This window comes from Cibotium barometz, chromosome 5 (assembly GCF_041138505.1).
Source record: "Cibotium barometz isolate CiBa-2024 chromosome 5, ASM4113850v1, whole genome shotgun sequence".
Classification (NCBI taxonomy): domain Eukaryota; kingdom Viridiplantae; phylum Streptophyta; class Polypodiopsida; order Cyatheales; family Cibotiaceae; genus Cibotium; species Cibotium barometz.
Window position 1 is genome coordinate 41672375 of NC_141050.1, and position 19184 is coordinate 41691558.

The window sequence follows — 19184 nt, forward strand, 5'->3', positions numbered from 1 at the left end:
AATGGATATAGATGTGTATGTGAAGGAATGTGATGTGATGTAAAGAGATGAGATGTGACATGAATATATGTGGAAGTGAAGTGATAGATATGAATGTATGGATAGATGTGAGTAGTCGCACATGTGAACGATTGGATGGATGTGGATGAATGAGATGACATGTGTATGAATGAGATATGATGTGGATAGATGTGATGTGATATAATGGTAATGAGAATGAATGTAATGGATATGAAGAATGTGAATGTGATGGATATGAATTAATGTGAATGTGATGAATATGAATGAATGTGATGTGATGGGATGTGAATCGGGATACTTGTGAATGAATGAGATGTGAGGTAAAATGAATAAGATGTGATGTGGTCTGAATGCATGAGATGTGAGTGGATGAGATCTGATAAGGATAAATTGAGGAAAGATGTGATGAGATGAAAATGATGTGATTGGATGAGAATGATGTGATTGGATGAGAATGATGTGATGAGATGAAAATGATGTGATTGGATGAGAATGATGTGATTGGATGAGAATGATGTGATGAGATGAAAATGATGTGATTGGATGAGAATGATGTGATTGGATGAGAATGATGTGATTGGATGAGAATAGGAATACTTATGAAATGATTGTGGAATTAAATAATGTGATTTGATGTGGAGCAATGTGGAAAGACGAGAGTTCGTTATAGAAACTGTATTTTAGAACTGTTTTTAAATGACTATTTTATGTCAAGAATGTTGGAGAAGCATTTTGACCGTCTTGTGAATGAGGTCATGGAGACCTAATCTGATAAAGTTGCAACAGCTGACTGAGAGCCAATGGAGGACATCTTGCGTAGCAAGGTCGGCCGAGGTCTTGACTAGCCTTGGTTCGATTAAAATGGTGAGCTTCCGATATAGTGGATGAGGGACCAAGGAAGTGGCCTATGAGTGAAGCGCTAGGTCAACTGCGAAGGATCCTAGAGGGTGCTGACCATACGGTGCTCGGGCTTTGGGTCGCCGATGATACCCACGCGTGCGTCGGGGAAGATATTGGAACAAGGAATAAGATTTGCTTTCTGAATCCAGGCATGGATCTAGTTGATTGACCTTGCTGGTCCTCAACAGATGAGTCCATGGCTCTTTTATATGGATTTGTTGGTTGATCTTGCTGATCTTCAACGATATGTGAATATATTGCCGGTTACTATGAGCTAGGAACTATCGAAAAGGTCCCTGAGTGGACAGGTGGTGAGCGTTTTGGTTGCCAATGATGCCATAGGTACACCGATAAAGGAATGATTGAAATTAAGGATTCAACCAGAGATTTTGAGGATTATGATCAGTGACTCTATGATTTCATTAAATGATTGTTTTAAAGACAGTTGATTCTGTGAAAAAGGCAATTTCATATTGGGTGTGTAAGTGGTGTGACTAATTTTAAGTTTGCATGAATGCCCGGCTAGGGGGCCTGGGAACTCTTTTCCCTGGTACCTGGGGTAAAACCTAACCAAATTCTTAATTGGATCCCATCACTATAGTGGTTGGGCGGTTGGCTAACCCATGGGAATAGATGGGGTTAGGCTGGACTGATGGATCCCTAAATTGAGACTCATCAATTCTGTTATGGTACGATAGATGAAGTAAATCCCGGACAAAAAATTATTCTATGGAAAAGAATCAATGGCTGTGCCTCTCAACGAGGAAAAAAGCGTTGGTCTCTATGATCCAAGTGCAATCTTTTCCCTGATCTGACTATGGGACTTACGGGTTCGGTCAGATCAGTTTAGTTAGTTAAGGCTTTTGACTACGTTAGAGAAAAATTTATCCTGGAGAAATTGCCCGTGCTTTCCGGGTAAGGGAAGTTTTTTCGGGTTCGGTTTTGGAAGAACCGATGGATTAGTCTCTTGTCCGGATATCCGTGGGTGAGGCCTCGAGTGTGGGACCCTGCCCCGCACAAAGAAGTGCTACTTTCGTTGCTAGCACCCTTGAATTTGTTGCGCAGTGGGGACCAGGATCTTACAATTTCAAAGCCCAAACTTTCCTCCACCATTCATCACCAAGCTTAGGATCAATAATGTTGAGTATCTACAAACCATGTCTTCATAATTATGACACATTCTCATATCACATAGTCATGCTTCTACGTTGCAAGAGCAAACACTTACATACCTTCCCATTACGGTCACCAAACCTAGATGCAAGCTCACCGAGATCCTTCTCCTCCAACATTTTCAACTCCTCCTCGACATACTATGCCTTGCTTGCTCAAGCTTCTTATTAAGAGCTTGAGTCATTTGAACTTGTCATAAAAAGACCAAGTCAAAAATTGACAACAATCAACTACTTTTGTCATGGAAACAAAAGAAAACATTATTGTGTGTCAACATTCGTACCACATAAACTTACATTATAAACTAGTTTGCCCAAATACTAGTTTGTAATCACTCGAACTTGCTTGGTGTAGTTGCAGCATGGTGGTTCAATTGTGAAAGGGCACCTTCAATCCTTAAAGTGAAAGAGGGCTTCAAAGATTATGCTAGGTTTCAAACAAAGTTGCATTCATGTTTTCACACTAAGTTTCCATTCATGTTTTCAAACCAAGGTGGGGGGCAAAAAAAATTTAATTTTCAAGGTGGGGCAAAAATTATTATTTTCCCTCCATTAGCAATGCTGACCATTTTTTATACTTTTGGATCCGAGAAAAATGCCTTTAGAAGGTCACTGCTGGCACTTGAGTTAGTTAGAGTGAAAAGAGAGAAAGGTATTGAGAGATAGAGCTTTAAAAATTTGAATTAATGACAACATTTACACCTCCATTAACAACCTCATGCGTTAAGTACCATTGATTGTTTTTGTTGGGTAATGCTCCACATTGAAATTGAATAACTTGATCCCTACTCAAGTTATTCAATGCTCCACATTGAATAACTTGATCCCTAATCATGCCTAAATATTTGTATGTACTCAGTATGGCTTTTTCCTTTTTATTTTCTTGTATTGGAATATATACATGGAATATAAATTTGAACATTTATTTATATAAATCATTTTTTCTAATTACACAATTTACATTTTTATATAAATCTTTTATGCCAATATTACAATTCAAGAGTTTATTTATTGAATACTTATTTAAAATGTGCATATTATATTTGAATGGTAAAATTGCTATTTGAATTAGTTTAATTTAGTAAATTACCTCCCCCAAAATAATGTCATATTGATTATAATACATCAAAATTTGAGATGGGCACATTCAATATTTCTATATTCCGTCTGTTAGAGGCCATCAACTGTATTTGCCAACAAATACTTCTTGTTAGCCACCACCGGCTATTTGCCAACAGATACTTCTTGTTGTTTACCAATAGTTCCTTCTTGTGGCCCTGCAAAGGGATTTCTCAGACTGCACCGCAATGAGTAAACATATCACAATCTTTGGTCCTTCTGCATGCCAAAAACTGGTTCTTGTTTTTCATGAAAGAAGAGTTGAGCTCAAACTCTGTGCCTTGAAGGAACACTTTGAGTTGCAAAGCGCTACACTTGCATTAAGGCCACTATCTCTCTCTGGTGTTCAAGTGAAACTTGAGCCATTGATTCTCAATGACAGTGAAAAAGGTTTCTTGCTTGATCATGAAGCTAGCCATTTCTACAAGGTGGATGTCTCTACTACTCCCCTAGAAAGAGCGCGTCCCTCCATCCTAAAGCGGCTATGCCACAAGGCCCAAAGGTCTCACCTATCTATCTAGATGATGAATGCAATCCTTTGGAATGGAGAACGAGGAGTGTCATTGATATGATTAGGGTACTACCTTTGAACAGAGTAGTCTGCATGTTGCTCTGTAAAGTGTCAAAGAAATCACTTAGGTAGATGAGCTTCCTAAGTGGTATGATGGCTACATTGCTTACGAGCTTCCCACCATGTGGTGGTGGGAAGGCCTAAATGTCTGGTATGGAGCAAAAAAATGATGGACACTTGTGGTCAGAGTAAGTTACTTGCAGTAGTGATTGTTTTGCTAGTGTTGTACGATTTAGTAGATGCTTTGGTCATTTGCGCTATGTTAATATTGACTACCCTTACTACTCTAGGTTGCGGTTTCATAATGAGACACAATGGAAAGGTCGTTTACGTCGAAGTTGCCCGGTAGGATTGAATTTGGGAACATTGCATGTGCACATTGTGGTTAGACGATGCCGGAGTGTGTTTCCACTCGTGCTGCAGTGATATATTACTGCAGTGATATATTACTGCATTCCAAGTGATCATGAATGTATTAGCAGATGTATCGCAGATGTGTGATACACCTTAGATTTCATAAACATCATTATGAGGGAGGTCAATCTCGATCCAACAAGCACGAGATTGGGGACATACTACATAGCCATGCTTGTCAAAACCCTTTCACCACTACAAAGCAATTGGAAACATGTGGGGCTCAGGAGGTGATTATGGACAAGTTAATGGTCGAGGGCAATACACTGACCTTAGAGATAGGGGATGATGAATTTGCTGAAATGCTTGACATGTTGCCCCACTCTCAAATAAGAGGAGGATCGAAAGAAGCTTGGAATATGCTAAGAGATCAAAGAGGATAACAACAAAAGGTCTAGAGGCTATTCTTGACATCAAGAGGAAATGCAAATACACGTACATCCACAATGTTTTATTCCCTGGTCAATTGGGTGAAAAGAACCAACCCCATGTGTTCAAAATGTCAACAAAGGCTCCAGGCAGTGGATTGGATTTGGTTAACCATATGCGGCCTGGTGGGAATCTCCAAGATATGTGGATTCATTTTTGATCATGTCCATAGGGTCTCGGGATGGCCAACAATATTTGCACATGTGAGATCCCGGTCTCCACCGCGCAACGGATTCGGGGTACTAGCAGCGGAAGTAGCACATCGTGCATGGGTAGGGGTCTCACACTCGGGGCCTCGCCCACGGATATCCGGACAAGAGACTAATCCGTCGGTTTGTCCAAAACCGAAACCGGGAAAACTTCCTTTACCCGGAAAGCACGGGCGATTCCACCAGGATAACTCTTTACTCTAACGTAGTCAAGATCATTACTGATCAAACTGATCTGACTGCACCTTTAACGGTACTTGGTCAAATCAAGGAAGAAACTTGCACTTGGATCATTGGGATCAACGATTTTTTCCCCATCAAGAGGCACAGCCGTTGATTCCTATCCATAGAACAATTTCTATCCGAGATTTACTTCATCTATCGTAATAATAGAAATTAAATCTCGATTTACGGATCCATCAGTCCAACCTAACCCCATCCAGTCCCATGGGTTAGCCAACCGCCCAACCACTGTAGTGATGGGATCCAATTAAGAATTTGGTTAGGTTTTGTCCCGGGTACCAAGGAAAAGAGTTCCAAGGCCCCCTAGCCGGAAGTTCATGCAAGCATAAAACTAGTCACACCACTTACACACCCAATATGAAATTGCCTTTTTCTTAGCATCAACTAGCTTTAAAACAATCCTTTAATAAAACCATTATGTCACTGATGACAATCCTCAAAGTCTCTGGTTGAATCCTTATTTTCAGTCATTCTTTCATCGGTGTACTTATGGCATCATTGGCAACCAGAATGCTCACCACCTGTTCTCTTAGGGGCCTTTTCCATAGTTCCTAGCTCATAGTAACCGGCAATATATTCATATAATAGAATGGAATCTCCGTGGATTACTCCTTGTTCCAATATCTTCCACGACGCACGTGTGGGTATCTTCGGCGACCCAGAGCCCGAGCACCGTATGGTCAGCACCCTCTAGGATCCTTCGCAGGTGACCTAGCGCTTCACTCATAGGCCGCTTCCTTGGTCCCTCATCCACTGTACCGGAAGCTCACCATTTAAATCGAACCGAGGCTGGTCAAGACCTCGATCGACCTTGCTATGCGAGACGTCCTGCACTCTCCGTCAGCAGTTGTAACTTTATCAGTTCGGTCTTCATGACCTTAATCCTCAAGAGACGGTCAAAATGCTTCTCCAGCATTCTTGACATAAAACAGTCATTTACAAACAGTCACAAAATATAGTTTCTATAACGAACTCTTGTCTTTCCATATTATCCACTCTGGGACCACATTACTTATTCCACATTCCATTCAATGTGTACTCGTTCTCATCCATTCACTCATATAGACTACACATTATCTCACATACACCTTCATATTCATTATTCTACATACATATCCATGTTCGTACGTCCACATCATACATCCAATTTCACATTCATACATACGTATCTACATGCATACATCCACATCCACATTCATACATCCATACCTCCATTTCCACATCCACACATCCACATTCATATTCATACATCCACATTCACATGCATACATCCATTTTCACATCCTCATTCATACATCTACATTCACATACATACATCCACATCCGTATCTACATCCACATCCACCTCTTCATTCACATTCACATCCATACATCCACATCTACATACATACATCCATTTTCACATCCTCATTCATACATACACATCCACATACATACATACACATCCATACATCCACATCCACATCCACATTCACATTCATACATATACATCTACATGTATACATCCACATCACATTCATACAACCATATTACATCCATTCTCGTCCTAACACATCCCATATACATCTTAACACATCCTAACTCATCTTAACACATTCTATCACATCTCATACACATCTTATCACATCTTTTCACATCTCATACACCTCTTATCACATCCTATCACTTCCCATAAGCATCTTATCAAATCTTATCACATCTCATACACCTCTTATCACATCTTATCACATTTCATATCTTTTTTAAGAGAATTCTTATATTTGATATAAGATTTCTCTACACATTTATTTATGCATAAATTCCATTTAAGGAGACTAACACTTTCGAAATAAAAATCAATCTTTTATGCATCTTCTTATGCATAAATTCAATTTGGTAGGAATTACACTTTTAGAATAAAAGCATTTCTCTTATGCATCTAAGTTATGCATAAAATCCATTTATGATGAAAATCACACTTTTAGTATAAAAAGAATATCTTTTATGCATACCTCTATGCATGAAATCCAAATATGATAAAAGTAACACTTTTATAATAAAATAATCAACTTTTATGCATACCTCTATGCATGAAATCCAAATATGATAAAAGTAACACTTTTATAATAAAATAATCAACTTTTATGCATATCTCTATGCATGAAATCCAAATATGATAAAAGTAACACTTTTATAATAAAATAATCAACTTTTATGCATAACTCTATGCATGAAATCCAAATATGATAAAAGTAACACTTTTATAAAAAAATAATCATCTTTTATGCATACATCTATGCATGAAATTCAATTATGCTAAAAGTAACACTTTTGTAATAAAATAATCATCTTTTATGCATACCTCTATGCATGAAATTCAATTATGTTAAAAGTAACACTTTTGTAATAAAATAATCATCTTTTATGCATACCTCTATGCATGAATTTCAAATATGATAAAAGTAACACTTTTACATTAAAATAATAATCTTTTATGCATACCTCTATGCATGAAATTCAAATATGATAAAAGTAACACTTTTACATTAAAATAATAATCTTTTATGCATACCTCTATGCATAAAATCTAATTATGATAAAAGTAACACTTTTATGTTAAAATAATAATCTTTTATGCATACTTCTATGCATGAAAATCAATTATGCATAATATAAAAATCAATTTCTCTATGATTACAATGAATATCTTCAATTAATCTAGGATGATAATTCCTAGAATATGGTAGGAAGTTCTCTTTTCATGCTTTGAATAAAATTATTTTATGTGTAATTTTTATAAAAATTTTGCCATAGCTCCATTATTATGACTGATAAATCTCAATTTATTTTGAAGGATAAAGCTTATCATTAAGAAAATGATTAGAATGATCCCTAATTGGATCATTAACCCAATAATGGGTTGAATCATCAATATTCATGAAATACATAAACTAAAAGCATAGAAAAAAGCCATTAATTTGGCCTCAAGCATAGCTTAATCTTGGATTAAGGAAAAGCTTTATGAAAAGCTTCATTTGGATTGAGAATGGGTCATGAGTATGACCATTTCTTGAGTGAGAGAGAGAAATTACATAAAAACCATTAGAATTAAGCATAAATAGAAATTTATGTAATTCTTAACTATCATTAATCAATTAACTTCAATAGCATTCATCAAATTATGTAACTCTTCACTAACATTCATCAATTAACTTCAATAGCATTCAAAAACCATTCCAATTAAGCTTCTCAAGCTTGAGAGGGGTTGAGAAAAGAGAAACATTGAGAAATTATAGAAAAGATCAAAATTCACTAATTACCTTACAAAATTCACTAATTACCTTACAAATTGCTTGATTCTTTATTCACGGTAGAGGCCCCCAACCAATCAATTGGTTAAGTATGTTGATGGAGCCACCAATGGGGATTGAAGAAAGAGGGAAGCTCCAAAAACTAGTGAATTATTAATGAATTCACAGTTCTTGGCTTAGGTGGAGTAGAGTAACGATGCATAAACACTATATATTTTTCAACAAGGGGGAGGCTTCTATTTATAGGAAAAATTGAGCTCCTAACCAAACAAACTGATTCTAGAATTTTCTAAATCAGTTTGGTCAATATTTGACCATTTTTAGGTCAGTTAAGCTAACTTTTTGGAACTAGACTTGAATGAGGAGAGAGGAGAGATGAAATATCTCAATTTTTATGAGTTTAAAACTCATTCAAGCATGTGAAATATGCACCTCCTTTAAAGAACTCCCCTTCCTTACATATGTGTCAAAATGGAATCATTATACCCAAAATATCTCATATTTTTAATATTGCTCATAGTTTTTTACTAATAAACCTTGTACATTTTCAACTCTTCATCTTATGTGAAATATGCACCTCCTTTAAAGAACTCCCCTTCCTTACATATGTGTCAAAATGCACCTCCTTTAAAGAACTCTTCAACTCTTCATCTTATGTGAAATATGCACCTCCTTTAAAGAACTCCCCTTCCTTACATATGTGTCAAAATGGAATCATTATACCCAAAATATCTCATATTTTTAATATTGCTCATAGTTTTTTACTAATAAACCTTGTACATTTTCAACTCTTCATCTTATGTGAGCATTTACTCATTTTTGGATACCCAAAATATCTCATATTTTTAATATTGCTCATAGTTTTTTACTAATAAACCTTGTACATTTTCAACTCTTCATCTTATGTGAGCATTTACTCATTTTTGGGTATCTTCTTTTACAAATTGGATTTATCTCCTTCCTACACATGGATTGATGCTATTGGCCCATAGGAACCTTAATTGGACCATAATCCAAAAATTTCTGAAAATCTAGACCCTTAGGCTAAGGTCCTTTATATCCATTTCCAATTAATTCCAATTGCACATTGGAAAGTTCTTTTTGAATTTTTGTTTCAGAGGAACTTATTTTAATAAGATGAGATAATTTTCTATCCAAAAACATTAAAAATCTGAATATTCTCTCTCTAGAATATTCTCTCTCTCTAGGTTAAAACAGTTAGAAACAAGTCTTTTATATTTCTGAAGAGGGATTGATTACAGGGGAAGATGCTGGACATTTTGAGAGGCTGGGGAGGAATCTTATAGCACATGTTTACAACCCATATGCCTATTAACTTCTAACAATAGCCACCCACCGACCGTGAGTTTTTGATCCATATGTCTATGAACTTCTAACAATAGCCACCCACCGCGAGTTTAGAGTTTAGAGTGGAGGATAGACATACCCAGATTGAATTTTGGAAGATGCTGAATGACGTTGTAATGAAACAAGGCTATGATAAACCAGAATTTAGAGGATTCATAGAGGATAAGGCTAATGCAAAATAGATTGATGTGCACATTGTTTACTTTGGGGGGGCAAACAAAAAGGTACTTGAGAAGGAGAGATCTTGTGTTTACATTGGGAACAAAGCATGGTGCATCATACAAACAAGTGTATACGACCGTCGTACCAAGAGGATCATAAAGTGTTGTGTTGTAAATGGAAAAATGCACCATCAGAGAATGCGGCCAAGATATACAAAAATGAAATTAGAAAATTTTGGCTATTGGGTCATGCAGTAAAGGGAGAGATTCCGACCTTGGAGACTTGGTTGGCTTGGTGGGCTGTAAGGGCATCCCATTGGGGTGCTTGGTTTGTGACTCAAGATGCTTCTGGTGTTTTTGTGCCGGCGACCACAAACCTCGCCAAAACTAAACATGCAAGCATGCAAGCTTCTGTGGGGTGTAAGTCTCATATCTCATTGTATGAAGCTATGGGTGCAAACATGGCATTAGTTGTGTTGCAAACTGTTAAGTATAATGCATACCTTAAAGGGCTGCGAACATCAACTGGGCTGGGCATTCATGATTTGGAGGAGAGATTTTTCAATCAAAATGGGGGAAGTTCATATGGCAGCAGATTACTAGGCATGACACATTCATCGATGTAGGGAGGTGGGCATCAATAGTCCAGAGATGAGTCGTGCAAATATAGCGTAGTGTTCGCAAGAAAAGACCAATCTTTGCTGATCCTAGTGTGATCTTGTTGGAAGATGATAGTCATGGACCAGAGTACGTGACAGTAACAGTGTCTAAAGGAACAAGGAAATAAGAATGTGTGAGGGATGGACAAGAGACCTTCTAGCCCGAGAGACAAAGCTAGCGAAAACAATGTGGGCAATTCAAAAAACTGAGGTAGGGAAAAAAATGACTTGTTTTGGCAAATTGGGAGGGCAAAGGGAGAGATGTGGGAGATACTTTAACCAGGGTACAAGTGGTGATGCTCAAGGAGTGGCTGCACCATGTTTTTGGGGCCGTAGAAAGTCTCTACATCAGGCTCACACCCTAGCGGGGTGGTGGAAGGTTACATTTGTTTCTGCAACACTTCAAATAATATGTATGCATGGGATGTTCATGATATTGTGGTTGGACCACCAGGCCCAGCACTAGGAGTGTGGCCAGTTGAAGAGGGGACATGTTTGCTGCCTCATGAAGTACAATTGTTTGCAAGGTAATGGTTTTGTGCTACAAGGGGGGTGGGACACCTAAAGCAAGCCAGGTAGTGGGAGCTGGAAGCAGAGTTCCGAGTGGTTGTCGCCCAAAGTACAAAGGTGGCAAAATTGTCAAGTGGAGATCAAAGTTGACAAAGGAATTTCATGACAGAATTGAGGATGGGAGAATCATGCATGCACAAGTTATTGGTGAGGTCATTGTATAAAGAAATAAGTCTCATATCTTCTATGTTAGTATAGAGGGATCCATTTCTAAGGGTGTGAACTATTCTGTGACAATATCAGATTTTGCACGATGTACCTGTGAAGACTTTTAGAGGAGGGATAGCAAACGCTTGACATATGTACCTTGTAAACATCTCTACTATGTGTTCTTACAAGTTTTGGGGTTGGATTCTCTTGCTTATGAATTCATGCACCAGGCAGCCCTCACCAAGGTTGAATTGTACCAAGCCCTGAGTGGGAGAAGATGCAATGTGCAGGCATGATGGAGTTGATATGGGATTCGGCTATTGCTGTCGAGTAGATTTTGGCTATTGCTGTCGAGTAGATTTTGTTATGGGTGGCGGCATAATCATATGTAGTAGTTTTGCTCAGAAGGCATGGTGGTATGGTTACTTCTTCTTTAGTTAGCAACTCCGGTGTTATGCTTGGTGGAATTTTAAGATTGCATATCTTTTGTTGTGCCGTTTGTGTTATTTGCGTCTACTTTCTTTGCGACAATGTAATATTATGATGAACTATTTTTTGTTGTGGCATCTACGTCATATGCGACACTGTTGGATGAAAATCATTGTACAACTTCATTGTTTTGAACTCTAGTGTTTTGTGACATGAAATTATAACAAGTTTAATATTGGTAGAAAACCAAATGTCTCCTTTTTGGTGTATTTTGGAATGTTTCGCTCGGAAAATCTCGCTCGAGGTTTGGGAATCCTCAGGGCTAATAGGACAAATGCATACCCTTGAGTTGTATATTCTAACTTGCCTCCCTCTCCTCCCTACTTGGCTCCTCTGTTACTAGAGGCTGTGGCTGTTTAATTAATTCTAATGTATACCCTTGAGTTGTATATTCTAACTTGCCTCCCTCTCCCCTACTTAGTTGCTCTACTACTAGAGCTTCGATAGTGGTGTTAGGTTTAGGTGCCCAACATGCTACCCCCTTCCTCCTTCGCTTGCCAATCACCCCCCTCCGCCGCTTGCCGCCTCTACCATCACCGAGAGAGAGAGAGAGAGAGAGAGAGAGAGAGAGAGAGAGAGAGAGAGAGAGAGAGAGAGAGAGAGAGAGAGAGAGAGAGAGAGAGAGAGAGAGACCTATAGGACATGTACAAAGCAACTACATATGTCTAAGGGTACATTGCAAAGCAAAAAAGAAAAAACCTAATTTGATCAAGGCTTTCACTAAGCAAAATGGAGACTAGCTAGCTCTGCTAAGGTATAGTTGGTCAAGTAGCACCCTTCCTTCATGGAGTTGGAGGAGGACCACCCATTTGTCTGCCTTGTGTGTTGCTCTTTTCCAATTTTGCTTCCTTTACCTTTAGGTGCATTGATGTGAGCTCTTCAAATACCTAGAGCTTGGTGCCTTTAAGAAGCTTGGATTGCTTGAGTGTGTCTAATCTTGCCTCCTTCAATTTCAAGGTGATTATGGCCTATCCTTGTCAATCACACGGAGATCGATGGTTGCGATATGTCATACATCCTACGTGACTTGTGGCATTGCCTCTATCACGACTTGGAATTATGGTGCCTCATTGTCATATGCAGTATTGAGAACAAATCCTATGGTAACCCCCCAAGGGCTAGGGCTTCTTTTCACTTTTGCTCCTTTAGTTGAATCCCTACTTGCTCCTCCACGTCTTTTAGACCTCATTGACTCGATTCTTTACTTCCACCTTGAGAACTTCCATCGTTTCATTGATAGTGTTCTCTACCTCTTTTGCCTCGACAGTAATGGCTTGTGCTTGGGCCACTTCCATGTACTCGTGGGATTTCATCGTGTCGAGGCAATGCTTTAAACCTCTTGAAGTTGTTGCTTAAGCTCCCGGTTCTCTCGTTTTATAGCTTGAGGGTCTCCTCTTGGAGGTAGGCGGCCTAGTCATTCTGGGAGGCGGTTTCCTTAGTGTAGAGAGAGAGAGTCTTCCCTCGGTTTCCACTTGCGTGAGAACCAATTTTAGTTCAAAAGAAATAGTATGATGAAACTTTGCATAAGGCTAAGGTTTAGTTCATTTAATAGTATCATTAACCAATTAATGGCCCTCAAAAGAAAATTTTGTGGCATATATTTAGATATACTTGTAGAAAATGGGTCATAAGAGCATTTCAAAAAAACTTGGGGAAGATTTAGAGCATCCTCATTACCATTATGGGCGGTGGATACCCCCACCACATCAGCATGGGCAAGCAAGGGTATGTCGATGTGTAATGGGCCTTAGGATGATTTTAAGAACTCGCTTGCTTTGGTTGGGTGCTTATGAATGGCTCCAAAGATGTCCGACCACGGATCATAAACTCTGGGCCAAAAGAATGTGAAAGCACAAGTTATCGAAAAAAACACGGGACGACGTGACTGGTGGAAAGGTAAGGAACACGGATCGGCGAAGGAGTGTTGAAGGCCGTCGGATGGATGGTAGATCGAACGGTGGAAATTCGAAATTATGGAAATGCAAGGTTTTTCCCACCATTTTGAGAAGTCCTTATAAATAAGAGCTAAGCGGGCGTGCCATGATATCACTTGTTTTCCTTCTCCGTTTTGGGCTGTAGATTTCTGTGCTCACAAGATCTTATGGATTCTACCAAGGGAGGAAAGGGTGGGCGCGGCAAGGCCAAGAAGAAGGGTGTTTCGAAGTCCACTAAGGCAGGCCTGCAGTTTCCCGTGGGCAGGCTCGCTCGCTATCTGAAGAAGGGTCGCTATGCGAAGCGCGTGGGAATGGGGGCTCCGGTCTATTTGGCTGCAGTGCTAGAATACCTAGCTGCAGAGGTACAATCTCTGCCGTAACCCGCGTGTTAAGACGCTCTTATCATGGCATTGTTAAGCGGGTGTTTCTTTTGCAGGTGCTTGAGCTTGCTGGTAATGCTGCCCGCGACAACAAGAAGAACCGCATCATCCCGCGCCACATTCAGCTGGCCATTCGAAATGACGAGGAGCTGGGCAAGCTGCTCTCCGGCGTGACCATAGCCTACGGCGGTGTCTTGCCCAATATTCATCAGGTGCTCCTGCCCAAGAAGTCCGCTGAGAAGGCGGACAAGGCTCCCAAGGCCCCCAAATCCCCCAAAAAGGCATCTGCCTAAATATCTCTCCCATGGTGTTTCTTAACACCACCAATTTCTTGGTCTACCCTCTTTTTGATTCATAGCATAGCGGGCCTTTTTTTATCATCATATTATATATATATATATATATTCTCTAGATAGAAAAATTAGTATTACACTCACGTGCACACATGTTAGCTAGGAAAGATAATCCAACTCATTGATGACAAAAAAAACTAGGCTCTCATAGCCTCGTCGCTATATCGCACGGTGCTTTTAATAGGCGCCTCAGGTGGGATCGACGGCTGAGACGAGCGCGTGATTCTTGGCCGTTCGATCCCATGCGATCAAAAACTAAACTAGGACGCGCAATCGATGGCTGAGACGAGCGTGTGATTATTGGCTGTCGGATCATATGTGATCAAAAACTAAACTAGGACGAGCGCAGCGCAAATTGGGAGAAAATGGATCGGATGTTTGAGATGATCTTGTGATTCGTGGCCGTCGGATAACACCGCTAAGACCTAGCGACCTGTCGTTATCTTGCAGTTGCCTCAGTCCACAAGGAATCGCTCGACGACTTGCACATTCGCCGTACCTGCAAGTCGGTTGTAACGTTCGCCATACCAGAAGTCCAAGTGCCGGCGGTGATACAACAATTGCGTAGCACGTCCTCCCTCCCTCAGTCGTTAATCAGACTATATCACACGGTGTCTTCTTGCATTCCTCCTTGACGTTTTTTTTAATTTCTTTGGAACGTTCAAGTAGCTTGATGTTTTTTTTCAAAAAAGATTACACACTTACAGCGATTGCGTAGTTTAGTACACAGTCGTACTTTATCCCTAGTTTACTATACAAACAGACCCAGTTTGAAAATCAGTCTTCTTTTAACGATGGTGCTTATTGCATGCATGCTTATAGCCATGCTTGGGTTCACTTATTGCCATGATTAATGTCTTCTTGTCATGCATGTGTTTTAGTAATATGTAACCATGCATACATGACACACTTAAAGCTTCAACCTAGTTTAACCCTTGTGCACTACTTCTTGTAGTCTTTCTTTTTGCTAAAAGTATGTGGTACTAATTTGTGTATGTCACCTCTTTATATTGATGGTGAGTTTGGTACTCATTGCTATTAGATGTCACTTGCAAACCCTCCTTATGAGGAGATAATTCTTCCTTCTGGGAAACTTGCTCGGTAATGTTGAGTCTCAGATACGTGTCCTAGATGGAACACGAACTATATCAAGAGAATTCATATGATTCGCCACTTGAAAGTCGACCATGGCTTAGAGGTGGATATTCCACTTCAAAAGACAGGACGCCCCTTGGGTGGTGGAATGCAAGGAGCTTCAAAGAGTGTTGCAAAGCAATCACAGACAAGGTTTCTAGATGCAAAACGTAAATTTCAAATCAACATGAAAAACAATGAAAAGAAACAACGATTTTGGTTGAAGATGCTTGGGAAAAGAAAGCTCCTACCAACTTGTCTAAGAGAGCATATAACATGCAAACAGAAGCATTCATCGAGGGATTTGTTGCCAAGGGCATGGAACAATACATGGAGAACAAGGAGAAACGCATTCAAGGGATTGAACGGCGCATTAAAGAGGGATATTCCAGACATGTGAGATTTTCTCTTGTCCTATTAACATGTATTGTGAAATATATATATACCATGAATATTATTAAGCTCTCATTTTGCATCTTGTAGCGACGCCAAAAAGAAAGTGATGATTCTGACAATGATGATGGTGAAGTGGGTTCTCAACGGATGGAAAACCTCGATGAGGACATATTGACAAGCGGCAAGGATGAAAATCAGAAAGAGTCTCCTCCTTTGGTATGCAAGATATGATTTTTTGATTTTTTTTAACTTGTTCATTGTTTGTTATCTTTACTTTCATAACATGCCACTCTCTTGAAGGAAAACATTGATGAGGCGAACCATGAGCATGTGGCTCCATCTCAAGTGAAGAAGAGACAAAAGTGTGTTGTTTTTTCTCCTTTGAAGGTAAGAGATGGATGTACTAGTTGGTCTGAGGGCTTCTGATGTACTAGTTAAGTAGAGGGCTTCTTTAAAAACATGGTACTAACCTTAAATTGTATTTACCATGAAACTTCGTAATCTTCCAATTCATAAGACTCGATCAAAGAAAAATGTTCAAATCCATGATAGTGAAGGCTCCTCACATGGAAACAAAAAAATCGAAGACGAAGTGTCGATGAGAAATGTGGAATTCGAGGGAAAAGCCTCCCTTACAACGGTATGAAAATACTACTCTTCAACCTTTGTACTACTTTGAGGTTGTTTTCCTTACACTAATATACATAAATATGCTTTATTTCTTGTTTCCTCACTTTAGGAGAAAATTGTCAACAAGGAGGCTCATGTAGGACTCTCTAAAAAAAGTAAGAAACGGAAGAAGGTAAGGGGTGGAAGATGTCTCTTCGTACACAATTTAAGAGTAGGATTTATTTCAAATACCATGGCTCCTTATGTCAACTCTTGTTTGTTTGAACTTGAAGGGGATGGCTTGCAATGTAAATGCAACTTATTTTGATATTAGCTCTCCGAGTGAGAGTAAGCCTTAACAATATCCACTAGTGACATTAAGACGCACAATGTCTTGGGCAAGGTAAAAGATCTAAGTGCGGTCTATGAAAGGTATACTTTTTATAACTCTATGGCTTGAATATTGAATTATCTTATCATATGCATGGTTTTAAGTTACGCAAGGATTGATTTTTTGGTTATGTAGACTTCAACACGGAGTGACTATTCACTTACACTCTACACGTTGGGGATTCATTGCCGAGGTGGATGTGCAATTAGCCAAGTCAATCATGCATGTGGAAGCGTCTACTCGTGTGCTTAACCTATTTGCCATGTCGGTAAATTTTTCAATTCTGAAATATAGCTTTTGGATTTGCAGCTCAAAGATGCGTAAAGCATGTTCATTTTGTAGGTGGATGGAAAAAACCCTACCTGTAGTAGATGCTCTGGAGAAGGTTACATTCGTGGATAGTTTGTGGTATGACTATGCGGCTTCACGGCGTCCAACGAGGAATACTTCCTTGCAAAATTTCTTTGGACATATTGATCTGAGCAAGCATGTGTTCTTGTTTCTACCTCTAGTACATAGGTAAGGTCAATACTTTACTCATATTGATGCATGTGTTCTTGGTTTTGTCATGAGTAGACAAAGCACTTACAACTTCATGTTTCTTAGGCACCACTGGACTCTTTTTGTGGTCTATAATTCCCACAGCATGAAGGTGAGAGGCTTGTCATCGAGAAAAAATATTCTCCTTCACCTAGACTCACTGCATGTAGGGAATTCGGGCGAGTATGTTTCCATTGTGCAACGGTAAGACAAGAGCTTTACTTTGAAGTTCATGAATCCATAATGCTTGGGTAAATGCTAGCTAACATTTTACATGTATATATTTGTAGAGTTCTTGAGTCAATTTCTTCAAGTTGCACACATGGACCATTACAAGAGTCTCTTGCATGCCCATCCACTGGGTTTGAGTTGAAGTGTATAGAGGTATGTGAAAATTAATTTTGGCTTTCAATATTGAGACATGATATATATAGCATGATATATGGCATTTTTTGGATTCGATCAAATGAGACATACGTATGTAAACATTGTAGGTGCCAAAACAACCAAACGCAATTGATTGCGGATTTTATGTAATGGCATTTATCAAGAAACTAATCGATGGGAGCCTTATAGATACACCTCCAAAGCATTGGGTATCCACATGCTTATTAAAAAGCTTCCTTATGAAATCTCTTGCTATGTACGAGCTAAATGTGAATTTGGTGTTATAAACTCTAACATTGCTTTTTTCCTTGTGTAGCTATCAAAGAAGTGGTTCGACCATGGATATGTCATGAAGTTGAAGGATGAGTTCAGTTCTTGGCTTAGCCATGTATTGGATGAGCATCTGCCCTTAGCATCGTGACCTTCTTAGTTTGCTATGTTAGTTTTTTGTCAATGGATAGCTTATGCCATTTCATGATATATGACATTGTATGTCTCCACGATAGTGAAGATAAGTCTTACTTTGGGATTTTATAGTTCGTACAAAATTTCATTTCGAGATAAGTTGTGCACGATTTGAAAGGTTACACTTCCATGGAATGTTAAATGTTTTGGTTGGAATGCTAAATGTGTCAATGTAGTACTTATTTTTGGTTTTAGGGTTGATTTTTACTTTATGCAAAACTGCGCTTTGTATCGATGTGAGGTTACTTGCAAACCTTATTGGCTTTATGAGGCCTAGTTTATTGCACAGTCCTAGTTTTTGCATAGTCTTAGTTTACTACACAGTCCTAATTTACAACAAACTAGGTACAATCACCGTATAAACAATGAGAGAGGTCATCCAAATGCTTACCAAGGAGAGATCATAAACACTCAACAACATTTGCACTTCGGCTTGTCTTACAATGAGAGAGGTCATCCAAATACTTGCCACCATTTCACAACATTTGTACTTCGGCTTGTCTTAGTGTTTGCATAGACCTAGTTTACTGCACAGTCCTAGTTTATTACAGTCCTAGTTTATTGCACAGTCCTAGTTTTTGCATAGTCTTAGTTTACTACATAGTCCTAATTTACAACAAAGTCCTTACAATCACCATATAAACAATGAGAGAGATCATCCAAATGCTTACCAAGGAGAGATCATAAACACTCAACAATGAGAGAGATCATACATAAATCCAATGCCACACAAATACAAAAAAATTACACAGTACTTGCCACCATTTCATAACATTTGTACTTCGGCTTGTCTTAGTTTTTGCATAGACCTAGTTTACTGCACAGTCCTA

The 19184-nt window shown here is 39.0% G+C and overlaps 3 protein-coding genes across 3 annotated transcripts; all 3 read left to right on the forward strand.

The window, feature by feature from the left end:
- The first annotated feature begins 13832 nt into the window (after positions 1 to 13832).
- Positions 13833 to 14442, forward strand: LOC147638500 (histone H2A-IV-like). Its single transcript, XM_086795916.1, has 2 exons — positions 13833 to 14061; positions 14136 to 14442. Exons 1-2 carry the CDS (start codon positions 13867 to 13869, stop codon positions 14370 to 14372), a joined length of 432 nt encoding a protein of 143 aa, XP_086652042.1. The 5' UTR covers positions 13833 to 13866; the 3' UTR covers positions 14373 to 14442.
- A 1362-nt stretch (positions 14443 to 15804) lies between these two features.
- LOC147638501 (uncharacterized) lies at positions 15805 to 16930 on the forward strand. Its single transcript, XM_086798782.1, has 6 exons — positions 15805 to 15962; positions 16050 to 16178; positions 16263 to 16349; positions 16480 to 16602; positions 16702 to 16764; positions 16865 to 16930. The coding sequence occupies exons 1-6, from the start codon at positions 15843 to 15845 to the stop codon at positions 16928 to 16930; spliced, it is 588 nt and encodes a 195-aa protein (XP_086654908.1). The 5' UTR covers positions 15805 to 15842.
- A 3-nt stretch (positions 16931 to 16933) lies between these two features.
- On the forward strand, positions 16934 to 18479 carry LOC147638502 (ubiquitin-like-specific protease 1D). Its single transcript, XM_086795926.1, has 7 exons — positions 16934 to 17003; positions 17098 to 17226; positions 17305 to 17481; positions 17569 to 17706; positions 17793 to 17886; positions 17997 to 18098; positions 18206 to 18479. The coding sequence occupies exons 2-7, from the start codon at positions 17183 to 17185 to the stop codon at positions 18308 to 18310; spliced, it is 660 nt and encodes a 219-aa protein (XP_086652052.1). The 5' UTR covers positions 16934 to 17003; positions 17098 to 17182; the 3' UTR covers positions 18311 to 18479.
- The last annotated feature ends 705 nt before the right edge of the window (positions 18480 to 19184 follow it).